The sequence below is a fragment of the Carettochelys insculpta genome, chromosome 7 (assembly GCF_033958435.1).
Source record: "Carettochelys insculpta isolate YL-2023 chromosome 7, ASM3395843v1, whole genome shotgun sequence".
In the NCBI taxonomy this organism is placed as follows: Eukaryota; Metazoa; Chordata; order Testudines; family Carettochelyidae; genus Carettochelys; species Carettochelys insculpta.
In genome coordinates, this window is record NC_134143.1 from 6,505,951 (window position 1) to 6,519,790 (window position 13,840).

Below are 13,840 nucleotides of genomic sequence, written 5' to 3' on the forward strand. Positions count from 1 at the left end.
ATCTCTTACAGCCTCTTTTTCCCCCAAGACTCCATGACAAAGACAACATGGTCACAAAGACCTGGGACAAATCTACCATCAATGACTTACGAGGAATCTTGACTTCAGTGTCGCATCTGACCCAGCCTTTCCACCAAATCAAACCATAATTATTGTCTTCTAATATACAGTACTTTAGCCCACTTCCCTTATGGCCCTGCTTCACACAGAAGCAGTAACTAAAGAAAATAAAGGCGTGCTCAACAACCATGGAACAAGAGAGGGGCAGTTGCGAGCTGCACACATGTGGCAGGTCTTCAGAGCCCAGTTTTGACGTGGTAACAGAGGACTGATGTTACAGAACACCATAGGGTGGGTAGTCTACCAAGGAACAGGAGTGCTTGTCCATCTACTTCCTGAGGGTCCCCCAGGACTAGAGAGCAGGAAACAATTCACTCCAACAGCACTGCCTTCTCCCACAACCTGCCAGGCCTTAGGCACTAGATAGGAAGGCAAATGACGGCATGGTTAATTCACCCCCATCATTCCTAAATTGCATCTCAAAAGCTACATTAAAAGAACGGTAAGATTATAAAGTAAAGAATACCTAAATTAGGAAATGCCAGTATTAAAGGTTGCCTCTGCATATGCATTCTTGAATTACACTCAGACTATTTTTTCCGTAAGAACCGAGGGTCATTCAGGACGCATGATGTATACTGAATAAGCACTCTTCAATGTCAGTTTATTCCCATTATTTAGTGTGTTCATAAAAACAGCCATACTGGGTCAGACCAAAGGTCCATTTAGTCCAGTAGCCTGTATTCTGACAGTGGCCAGTGCCAGGTGCCCAAGATGGAAATAAGAGAACAGGTAACATTAGGTGCTCCTTTCCCTGTCACCCATTCCCAGCTTCTGACAGAGTCTAGGCACACCATGCCTGCCTATCCTGGCTATTAATAGCCATTGAGGGAGCTATCCTCCATGAACATATCCAGAACCCTGTCTTGGCCTTCACAACATCCTCTAGCAATGAGTTCACAGGTTGACTAAGTGTTGTGGGAACAAACACTTCCTTTTGTTTGTGTTAAACCTTCTGCCTTATTTACCACATACATCTAAATCCCGCACACAGAAAACTGATTTCTTTGTGGGTTCTTCTGTGGTACTTCATAAACATGAAGGAATTTCTCTTCACAACATCCTGGTAAGGTAGGAAGATATTATGCCCATTTTACAAGGGAAGAACTAGGACAATGACTGAACTAATGCTGCAGATCCTTGCACAAATACAAGAAACTGACCAAGCTCAAAGAAGAAATCTGTCATCAAGAAAGAAAGTCCAGAAACCTCCTGCAGAATTTCAGGACTTAGAATTATCACTTGTAATTGCAGGGTGAAACCAAAATAAGAGATGGCAAGACACCAGGAAACACAATTCATGTATTCATGATATCTAAGTTTCAAACTTTGAAAAGGATTTTTCTTGACATCATCAACTGCTTCCACCTGTTCCAACACTCCAAGTACACTGAGAAACAAAACATCCTGCATCATAAACTTATACAATCATTTTTACTATTATAAATTACCATCTCTTAAATACTAAATCACTAATGGAGTTTCAGAAAATGTTTGACATTAATTCTCAACCAGAACAGAATTCCTATACTGTTACTCCATGTGGCTCTTTATCCCTTTGCCACTCTTAAGCTCAGATTTGGACTTCCCCTGAAGGTAGAACAAGTAGTAATGGGTTTAATCTACTGCAGTGGATATTCAGATGAGATATCAGGAAAAACCTTCTAACTATAAAAGTAGTTAAGTCTGAAATGGGTTTCCAGGGCTGGTCATGGAGTTCCCGTTAGTGGAAGTTTTTGTAAACAAGTTAGACATGCACCTTTCACAGATGGTCTAGGTTCACTTAGTCCTATCAGATCCAGCCCGTTGTGCTGTGATGACTCCTGGTGCTCTTGTCCAGTCCTGCCTTTCATGAAGCTATGAAAAGCTGAGACACAAGAGTGAGATGTGCATCCAATTTCAGTACCAGAAAATTGATAGCTACCACAATAATTACACTAAATCAGCAGGTTGGGAAATGGTTCTCTTACGGTTACAATTGTTTTTATCTAGCTCTTAACTGCACCTAGATAACCTTCCCCCCCGGCTCAGAAAGGAGCTTTTTCAACAGCTTCTAGTTTGAAATAAGAGATTCCTCTGATCCCGCTATACAGGCATTCCTTTAAAATGTCATGAATGTGCATGAAGTCACAGTGCTTCTAATGGCTTACTTCGCAACTTCTGTGGTAATGCTCTACCTCCAAACCCAGGAACCCAGAAGATGATGGGACTCAAACCTCCCAAACACAGCATTCATGGCCCCTGTTGCAAGAGGCACCTTCTTACAGGTTTGTTTACCCAGTGTAAGCCTTATTGAAATGGAACTGAAGCACACAATTTCCACTGACACCAGCTGCTCTCACTACACCACTGACATACAAAAGATTCTCCTGTGCACAAGATTTTAAGACAGGAGTTGACTTCTGACAAGGTACTGTACAGAGCGCTAAGCAGCCACTCATTCTTTAAAATCTCAGCTGGCTCTGATTATGAGAGCTGAGTGAGGAAAGCATGAGTGGGTGATAGGCAGTGCTATCCATTTCAGTTCTCCTTATGAGTTGTTTCTGTTAAGCGCACATTGCTATAAGACAGCACCATTTAGGAACAGTGTACCCTTCGTAACTCTTCCAGAAAAAGGAGACATATCGCAGTGGCTACCGCTCTGAGCGCTGCTCACACTTCACAAGTACCAGCAGGGTCCCATGACTTCAGCCACCACAAAAGTTGCAAGGAAAAACATTTTTATGTGCAAATCACAGCAATCCATAACAGTAATGTCTTGAGTTTACTAGTAGTCATAGGCATCCTTCAGTCTGCATAGACTATGGATCGCGCCCTTTAAAGTTTCAATTGAGGACTTCATTTACAGCGTCTATTGTGACTATGAAGACCCACACGAGAGAGACAGTCCTTGCTGCATCTCTTGAAGATGTAGTGGGTGTCTGGCAAGTCCTTATTGTGCTTTCTGTGCGCTCGCTTCTCCTCTGCTAGCTGTCTGATCCTCATCTTGCCCTTCTGAAGGCCCTTGTGTAACCCCTGCCTCCATCTGCCGTGGTCGTCTGCTAGTTCTTCCCAGTTGTCCAGCTCGATGTCTACCTCTCTGAGGTCTCTCTTGCAGACATCTTTGTAGCGCAACTGGGGGCGTCCGGGAGGTCTTTTGCCAGAGGCTAGCTCACCATACAGGATGTCTTTTGGAATCCTTCCATCGTTCATCCTGTGGACGTGGCCAAGCCAGCGGAGCCGACGCTGCCTGAGGAGGGTGTGCATGGTTGGGATTCCAGCTTGCTCGAGGACGGCGGTGTTGGTAACTCTGTCCTTCCATGATATTCCAAGGATGCGCCTGAGGCAGCGCAAGTGGAAGACGTTCAGCCTCTTTTCCTGGCGGGCATACAGGGTCCAAGTCTCGCTGCCATAAAAGGAGGGTGCTGAGGATGCAGGCTCTGTAGACTTGCATTTTGGTGTGAGTGTACAGCTTGTTGTTATTCCACACTGTCTTACTGACTCTACTGAGAGCTTGAAATCATCATTCTTAACTGTTCCATTCGAATCAACAGGGTCTTACCTTGGAAGTTTTCCCACTACAGACTGAAGCTTTCTTTGATTTCAAGTAAGAGCTTCCACCAGCTGAACCCACATTAGAATTGACAGAAGCTCCATTGTAGCCAGGGTTCTCGCACCTAGACATATTTCTACCACCATTTAAATTCAACTTACTAAAAAGCAGGGCTAAGTAAAGTTGGCGTAAAAACAGGGCCTAGTCTCAAATGTCTATACTTTAGCTCCAACCACTTTCACTACTGTGGACTAAGCCCTAGATTTCGCTGTTTACATGTTGATGGGTCAGAACCAAGAATCATAGAAATATGGGACTGGAATAAGCCCATAATAGCTCATCTAGGCCAGTCCCCTGTGCTGAGCCAGGCTAAGTACTACCTAGACCACTTGCTGACAGGTATTTGTCTAGTCTGTTCTTAAAGATCTTCAACCGAGATTCCAAAACCTCCCTAGGTAATATGTTCCAGTACGTAAATACTCTAAGGTATGGTTTCACTGAGGTTTCTATTTCGGGATACACTTTTATCCAGAATAGAAACCCTGGGGCCAAATACCACACTCAAAATAGGAGGGCTATTTCGAGCGAGGTATTTCATTCAGGCTACCCCTCGTTGTGAGAGGGATAGCGGGAAGTTTGAAAAAGGCCCTTATTTTGCACTTCGGTGCCGTGTGGCTAACACCGAGTTCAAAATAAGTTACCTCGAAATAACATACAACTTGCACAATGCAAATTGCATAAGTTATTTCAAAATAGGGCCACACTGTCACCCTAGCCTTATGGTTATGAAGTTGCTATCGCGTTGCTGAATTTAAGCCTTTGCTTCTTGTCCTGTCCTCCTCAGTGAACAACAAAAATAACTTATGATTCTTTTTATAACAACCTTCTATGTACTTAACTGTTCAGCAGAGTTGCCAGGCATTCAGCTTTTGACAGAACAAAAAGGGAGTGGCACACCAGAGCTAAGGCACGCTACCTGCCTGCTGTGACTCTGCATGGCTCTTGGAAGCAGCTGGCACGTCCTCATGGCCCTGAGGTGCTGGGGCAGCCCAGAAAGCTCTGCATGCTGCCCCCACCTCAAGCATGGCTCCACAGCTCCCATTGGCCAGGAATCACTGACAATGGGAGCTGCAGGGGGAGTCGCCCGAGGTAAGCCTGCCCAGAGCCCACACCCCAAACTTTCTCTTACATACCAGACCCTTGCCCCAGCCCTGAGCCGCAAACTCCCTTCCAGAGCCTGCACTTATACTCCAAAACCCTCTGCCCCAGCCTTGAGCACCTTCCTGCTCCTCAAACCCCACCAACCCCAGCCCTACCCCACAGCATGTCAAGCTCCTCCCACAACCCTGTCACATGCCAAAACCCTCAACCCCACCCCTCATCTCAGAGTGCCCTCATGCACCCTAAGCTCCTCATCCGCAGGCCTATCCCGGAGCTTGCACCCCTAGTGAGAGGGCTCATTCCCTCCCTCTCCCCAGCCCCTGCTCCAGCTAGTGAAAATGAGAGTTAGCCAGTGGAGATGGAGTGAGCAGCGGTGGTGGCAGAAATGGTGCAAGTGTGCTGGGTCTTCTGCAGTTGGAAAGTTAGCAACCCCACTCCTCAGTCTTGTCTTCTCTTCTCCACACTAAACAAACCCATTTTTTCCAATCTTTCCTTGCAGATCATGTTTTCTAGACAGTTCATAACTTGGCTGCTCTGTTCTTCTAAAATTTGTACACATCTTTCCAAAGATGGTACCCAGAACTGGACCAAAGGTGGAAAAAGTACCGAAAAAGTTACCTGAGTAAAAGTTTCATTCTCTTAATTTCAGTCCATTTTCCCTGTTTGTCAAAGTCATTTTGAATTCTAATCCTATTGTCCAGAGCCCTGGCAACCCCTACCAACTATAAGTATATTCCTTATGCCATTATCGTATTTAACATCTTCAGAAGTTATCTGAACTGGAACCAGGACAGATCCCTGTGGACCCCACTCAACATACCCTTCCAGCTAGACTGTGAATCATTGATAACTACTAAGTATGGTTTTCCAGCCCAGCTGTGCATCCACCTGATAGCAGGTTCACGTATGCACTGTCTCTAGTTTGAGAAGGCCATGAAGTTTCATGTTTGTTGCACCTCCCAAAACAAGACAGCCCCAACCAGACTAGGGCTTACATCAGCAAAATTATTTAACTAATGATCTCAGTAGATACATTCAGCTAATAAGTTTGAGACAGCCTCCCACATTTCCCATGAGCCAAAAGCCCCAATTGCCTCCTACCCACTGCCAAGACCTCCAACGTACCTAATACGTTTGTTGCAACTGTGCAACCATGCACAAATCTGCAGCAATAATGTCTGAAAGAGACCGCCTCCCCTACCGTCAGACACACATAGCAGGCACTGGGTCTATCATACTAACTATACTATTCATTTTCTCATTATTAAAAACATCTTTAAAACAAATTCTGTGGCAGCTTCAATTTAAGTTTCAGCACCAAATTGCTGCAGAATCCAAGGATCATGTCAAAGTTTAGGTTCAACGAGGAAAAAAGGTCTTAGCAATGAAAGTTACATGAACTTTAGGAATTTAAATTTCATGCTACACATTGCCATAATATTTCCCCATGAGCAAAAGTTCTTTCTAGAGACACAGCCCTTAGCAGTCTGCTTTTACATAGGTCCACCTGAAAAACTCTCCTCATCATGCGAACAGATGGACTACCACTCGCTGGTCAGGGCTTTACATTGTTGTTGGCTAACTCAGATTAAGACTGTATTATGTAGTTTTCTTAACCTGGAACTGCAGCCCTTTGAACTGAAAATCTTGAGCTGCTGGAGGCAACGGGGTACAACTCTATACCCCAGGCCAGGGTATTTAAGCATTACAGTCAGGACAGAGTTAAATACCCACCAGCTCAGAGGAGAACAAAAGGTACTCCACTGCAACTTGCCTAACATTTACATTGCCTCTCTCTGCTCATTAAACAGGTTTTGGTTAAATAATGAACAAACTGTATTACAGACTCCGATGAGAATTCCAAAATTATAAATCAACTGGTAAAGCCCAGAGGAGAACAAAGGGAGTGGGAGGGAGGGAAGGATAATATTGACTAATATAAAGGGCGCAGCTTGACAGTGGATATTCCTGCCACACCTGATCAAACATGCTCCATGGGGGGAGGGGAGGGAAGAGCAAGAAGGGAGATGGGACAAGGCAGCCTGAAATTTGCATCCGGAACAGATTAAAATGGATTCATGGGGGACTGAGAAAATACATAACATATATTACTATAAATGCAAAAATGTACTAAAAGCTAACTCAAATGTCAAAGATTACAGCTTGAATAAATTTAAATATAAAAGCCATGTGCTTCCACGAGTTAATGAAAGAGACATGAAAGGAAAGTCTGGGCAAGAACTAAGCTCTGGCCTCACTGCCTCAAGAAGATGCTGGGCTTAGCATAGCAGCGGACATCCTCCATCAGAACTACAAAAGCACCTCTTGGATTCCGTTGCATGGCTAAGGCTCAGAAACTGGGCAAAGGCATTAATAAAGCCAGAGCAACACCCGTGCTGAAACTACCTGTTTAGGAGAGCACCTTGTGATCAAAATGAGATCGCACTACAAGGCCATACACAAGCAAGCACTCTTCTGGCACCACCACAGAACCACCAACATAGGCCACTTTTGCATAATCTCACTGGAGCTCACAGGAAGATAGGTTACTCAGGACAAGGACCTCCTTCTCTTTGCAATGAACAATTAGTAGCTTGGTTTGCAGTTATTTCAGAGAAGTTATTGTTGACAGTGCCCAAATACCCACCAAGCCCTGAGAGCTATACATTGTGACTGTATGAAAATATCAGGACTCCCCAGCTCAGTTTTATTATTGCTTGACACACCATTTCTGATAATGTCCATTAACCTACTCACTGCCTGGAAAGGGCTTCAGGAGGCTCACCTCAGAAATAACCCCAGCTTCATTCAAGTGAGAACCACAACAGTGGAAACATATGAATCCACTTCTTATAACCAAGGGAATGAAACAGAACATCCCTGTCCCTTCAGATACTAGGCATTAACGGGTCCCGGAGAGTAGTTCTTCCTCTGACCCTTAAAGCAATGGGTATGATCATCCAACTCAGATGACAGAAGACTCCAACCATTTAAATTGACTTGCCTAAAAACTGGGATCTGACAGGATGCCTCAGAACAAAGAGAGAGTTGAAAAAGGTAGCCAGGCAGAAATGATCTACCTGTACTGCAAATAGATTCTTTTTGAAGAATCTCCAGGTACAGAAATCCCCATTGCCTGAAGCTCCTCATGAAAAAGGAAGGAATTGTATTGCTCCACGAGTCGCTAATATAATCTCTCTTCAGTGCCTGGAGCTGATATTCCTGGGGTTTTAATGAACACTGCTTTCTTGGACAGTTGATAAACTCAATGCCTAAGAAGCATTGAGCAAAGCTCACCAGAGGGAATGCGCAGAAACCAACTCAAAATAAGCTTAATGTACTTGTGGCTCTAGACAGCATTCAGTAGTGAAGCAGCCATACAAAGCTTGTTTCCCAGTTATGTTCAGCCATGAGACAATGGGATTAGGTGAGATTTAACAAAACGCACACCTTATTAAATCCTAGGGTTGGAAGGGACCTGAGGAACTCACTGAGTCCAGTCCCTTGCCTAAAACAGGATCAACCCGAACTAAATCATCCTGGCCATGACTTTGTCAACACAGGACAAAAACCTCCAGGATGGAGGTTCCAGCACCTCTCCAGGTAACACATTCCAATGCTTCACCACCCTCCTAGTGAAATAATTTTTCCTAATATCCAACCTACACCGTGTCTTCTGTAACTTATGTGCAAGTCTGAAAGAGAAAGGCCCATGTCAACATGACTAGCTTAGAGTAATCCAACTGCCCTGAAGCTGCTAGTCAGAAAAGACATTCTGTTCCAGAATAAAATGAAGTTAGCAGTGTTCACATTCCACAGAGCTATTGGCCCACTAAGCGTACGCCAATGACCCATTTGAACTCAAGATCAGGTCCTAGCAGACTATGATTTATATGTACCATATAAAAGTGACCTGTCTGTCAAATCTCAGTGAAATTAATCCCCATAGGCTCGCTTCCTCAAAGAAGGAAGAACAATAGTTAAATTATAGCAATCATTGCAGGAACATCTATCACAGCTGCTGACCTCTCTTCAGTGCAAGGCTAACCAGGGTTTCATCCCTGAACCCAGGAGATTTATACAGAAATTGCATTCTGTTTGCCATTAATTACAGGCAGCAGGTGACTAAACCTGAATTCCTAAGAGAGGGAAAGAGGAAATCAAATAATGGGAGGCTCCTTTCCAAGCCAAATTTTCCTGTCACTCATGACTATGTACAGGAATAAAACACTTATCACAGTTTGGACAGAAAGAATATATACATGTTTATGCATGACTTCATATAATATGACAAACATACTAGGTTATAGAAACAGAGCACGTGAACAGAGAACACATGGGTACCACGGCTACAAATCGCACAGAAATATATTCGACATGTCCCTCACACATATTGTATAAACACAAGAAATTACATAGAAACAAATGATCAGAGAAACTGTTGGCCTGAAAATCAGCTCACGTGGACATGAAATAACACCAAGGAATTGGGGATTCATTAGCCAGTGCTACAGAAAAAAAAATTATTAAAGTAATATCATACCCCAGAACAAGCAGGTATGTCAGACACCCACATTTCTCAGGTTGTTGAAAGTCTAACAGTATACACAAGATATTTGATTAACTGGTATAAGTTCATAAAAGACACGTAATTAGTAATAACTATGTCTAAACACTCCCAGTAAAAAGGCATTTCCCCTGATTACAGACTGATTTACTGTTTTCTACAAGGGGTGCACATTAAAGCTTTTCCACTACTAAACATCTTATCCTTGGATAAAAATTGCCACTTGTAAGATGCTATATTTCTGCCCAAATACAGATGTATCATATTTACACCCATTCTGTTGGATATACATACCTGCTTAATGCACTTACCTGTTATGTTGTTTAGCACTTCTTTTAAGAGACTAAAGCTATGCAGCAGAGGATCCCGTTCTTCATCCTACAGGTTACACAAACAAAGGAAGTAATTAGTGAGACACATTGATCCCGACATCACACAGTAACATAGGTATGTAGGGCCCACAGTGAGCTCATCTCCTTTTAGTTCTTCTTCAGGACAAGCTGTATGAAGAGATTTTCCAAAATCGAAAAAGGGGAAGATGGGTAGCTTGTGTTCATCAGCTTCAGGACCTCCCTATTCCATCAAGATCAGGGCAAAGAATTCAATTTTCCTTTACCGTTTTCCTTTGCCTTGTAGCTTGGGGTCAAGAGCAGAATGCCCACAGCACTCCGGTTTTGCTTTAGCTGTTGTAAGAAAGAATTCCGATTTGCTTTCCATGACTCAAAGTTCCAGATAGATATCCTGCATGGCACGCTGACATCTATAGCAAATCCTTATTAATCAATTTAATCCTCAGAGTGATTTAAAATGGGGAACAAACCAATGATACTTGGCATTACAACATGAAAACAGAGTCACTGCAAGAAAGCTAGAAGAGTAGCTACATCTTATAACCATAATTTAGTATGTTTATTTTTATGATCACTTGCTGTGGATTCCAACAAGCTTCCAGCATATACAGCCACACCTCCTACTGGAAGGCACCAAACACTAATGAAGGCATGCCTCTAAGAAGTCAAAAAGGCCTGACAGCTTAAAGCCATGTATTCTAGGTTACAGCCATCTGTATTTCACGTACCAGTCTACAGTGCATCAGACACATTACGCTGCTGAACTGATACAGGCTGGAGGAGAACATCATGTGAACCAAAATTTTTGGATTAGTGATCTTTCAACAAATCAGGTTTTGAAATAATAATTATTTCGGACAGGACCACGGCTAGCAGTCACAAGACAGACAAAAAGAAAAAACATCAGTGCCCCACATAGAGGGTGAAAAATACCCCATTTTTACCAACTTACTCTGTGCCCAAATATTACACTTCCTGGCTCTTGTGGTTTTAAACTGTAAAGCACAGCAGAACACAAAAGGAATGTAAAAATGATGCTAAAATGAAAGAAGCCGTGCTTTCAAATTCTCCCTGCGTGACACCTGGAGAGATTCCTATAAAGGTCTGAATAAAATGTTAAAGCAAAAATGAGAGTGTATAATCACATCCCAGCTAGGTCACTTTTCTAACCCGGGGGGCAACAGATCTCCAGCTTTATGTCTCTGTGCCAGCCAGTACAATGTACATGCTTACAAGCACATGCAGTTAAAAGAGCAAAGCTGTCTAGAACAATAAACCATAGCAAATTATCACTCATGTGTTACCTAGAAAACTACTCAGGGGTGCTTTCGCCTGAGGAAAAAGGAGGCTTGATTTTACTAAAAATTAGTTTCTAGGTTCTTCATAATACATACAGATCTCACCAACTCAAGCAAACTTACCAAATGTGTGTGAGTATTCCATCGAGCATTGCGCTTTATGGCGCCCACCACTGTATTGATTTCACCTTGGACAATGTAAATATTTTTATCCACCATTCTGAAAGACCTAACAATAAAGAGAATACAAGTTAATGCCCATTTGTTCAAACTGAAGCACACGGAATCAGCCCATGCTTTGGGCAGGAAATCAATCAGGGTCCCAAAGTCTGTAAGGCACATCACAGGGGGTGCAACTGACAAGGGAGAAAAAGTCATAGAGTACAGGTTAGTTACAGGAGATCTCCCAGTAGAACTATTTTGGTATATTCCCACTGTTCCATGTGCAGATCAATACAGGCCCTCTGTTATGACAAAGACACTACACTTTTTCATACAAGAAGCATTCAAAGCAGCTGGAGCTAGCTAGATACTTAAGGGGATAAGTGTGATAATAAACAGCTAAAAATTAGCTACCTGTCTCCCTTGTTTCCCATTATCTATAAGGATTCCTGTTATTTGTATGTACAAGTTTAGCCATTGAATAATGCCAGGCACATCTACAGTGCTATATAAATAAAGCATCCCTAACCAGGACAGGAAATCAGCCTTAAACTTCTTGTCTGTGCCCTTTACATAGGCAACCACTATTTGATTTGCCTGGGATAGCAGCTTCTTGGGATGCTAAACTTTCAAAGATTAAAGACATTTGTGTTAGAACTTGCTTTCACACGATTTGGTGGTGAAGTACCTTAAGAGGAGAAAAACAATCATGAAATCAAAAGCAGGACATCATCACGGCAGCAGTAAGGTGACATACTGGACAGACAAAAAGGCAACAGAATGGGAGCAAATAAATGCAAAGAGCCGGAGGTCAAAAATGGCCTTGAATGCAGGGGGGAAAGGCTTGAATCTGAGCTGAGGTACTGCGCCAGAAAGCCAATGAAGGGATTTGCATAGGGAGGCGGGTGGGGGAGAAGAATGATATGGCTGGAGCAGCAGCAACATTTCTGATGGACCGTGAGGCACACAGAAGTAACGAGGCAAGGAGAAAAGACGATAATGTTAGAGTAATCCAGTGCTGGAGATGATACAGGCATGGACAAAGACAGATAAACTGGAGTGGTAAGTAACAAACAGATTGAGTGTGGTTACGGCAAATAAGCAACAAAGCTGATCAGCAACCAAAGTGACAGGACACCATGTCTGTAAAGCCAGAAGAATAGAAAATGAAGGGATAGCCAAGAAAGGAGGATGTAGTTGGACTGGAAGCAACATGGAAAGTTTAATTTATAAACCCTTCAGTCTGAAGTGCCAACAGAACATCCAGGAGTTGAGAGCCTGAGCAGAGAGGTGGAAACAAATGTAAACGTTGAGTATTAATGGTAATACCATGAAAGTGGAGGGGGTCACTGTGATGGGGTTCAGGGGTCCCCCTGCACTGCACCCCGTCCACTGGCAGGAGAGACTCTCACTCAGCAGGTACAACAGCAGGTTTATTAGGCAACAGATGTCCAGTTTCTCACAGAAGCAACAGCATAGCAGCCAGAGACAGTCCTTCCAACCTGTCCTGGGGAGAAGACCCCGAGGGGTGCCCCTCTGGGGTGTAGCTTTCCCCCTCCTCAGGCTGGCTGCCTTCCAGCTCTCCCTTTTCCTAGCCTCTAACTGCTTCCCCCGATTCAAAAACTCAGCTCAGCTCCTCCCTGATCTTTGTTCAAGCAGAGGTGTTACCTGCCAGTTGTAGCCCCAGGGTCATCCTTAGCCACCGGGAGCTGCTGCTTGCCTCAGACATCCAGCCTGACTCACACATGCACCCCGCCCCCCACTCCATCACAGTCACCTAGCAAGATTTTAAAGGTAGCAAATTAAAAGATAGCAATGGAGAGCGGAAACTCAGGAGAATTCGAAAGAGCAGTTTGGGTATATCACCTGAATTTCTCATGCTGCTAGCACATTTGTAAACCTCAAACAGGTGACCCTTAACCTTCTGCATTATCCCTGACTTGCCAAGAGAGGCAATTACAAAATTAATCAAATGCAAACACCTTAAAAAAGAAATATCAGAGGATCTGTCACTTTCTTGACTCTGATAAGTTTTTTTTTTGTAGAATTTTGTTAAAAGAACTTTTAACAAGTTGGGTTATTAAAACACAAAGAACAATGGCAGATTCACCAGCGCAACACAGAATGCCCTTCTAGGAGCTACACTTCAAAGTAGAGGACTCCATATAGAAGTAACTAAATCAGCTGTGGACAACCTACGTTAGTGAGTGGGCTGCATGGATGGCCCTCCATCTCAGTGAGGGTAATGCTGCGAACTGCACTTTCATACCTACAATTTGCAGGGTGTGCCAAATGAACCATAACAGCACTTTGACTGTATGCAAAGGGAATGCACAGCTCTCACAGTCAAGGGTTTATGCAATCAGCATGAACCTGTCTTCACGAGCCTTCGCTTTACATGTATGTCACCTTAGTTATACAAGTCAAGAAAAAAACTACACAGACAGAAAACAGAGGAATCTGGAAACCCTTCGCTTGGGCAATGGTAAACAAAATGCCTCACTGGCCACCCACAGAACTCCAAAGGGCCACACGTTACCCACCACTGAACTAGATGAAATTATATCGCCTATAATGCAGGAGGTCAGACTAGGTGACCTACTTGTTCCTTCTGGCTTTAAAAAACTACAAAAACTAGACATCAGTTAAA

The 13,840-nt window shown here is 43.4% G+C and overlaps 1 protein-coding gene across 11 annotated transcripts in view; it reads right to left on the reverse strand.

Moving 5' to 3' along the window:
• The window catches only part of GBF1 (golgi brefeldin A resistant guanine nucleotide exchange factor 1), a 150,291-nt gene that overhangs the window by 135,209 nt on the left and 1,242 nt on the right, over positions 1-13,840 (reverse strand). For all 11 annotated transcript variants that reach the window (XM_074999826.1, XM_074999830.1, XM_074999825.1 and 8 more), the window contains exons 2-3: positions 11,152-11,257; positions 9,692-9,758 (exon numbers count right to left, since the gene is read on the reverse strand). In XM_074999826.1, coding sequence (XP_074855927.1) covers positions 9,692-9,758; positions 11,152-11,257 — 173 coding nt within the window. The remainder of the gene's footprint in view (positions 1-9,691; positions 9,759-11,151; positions 11,258-13,840) is intronic.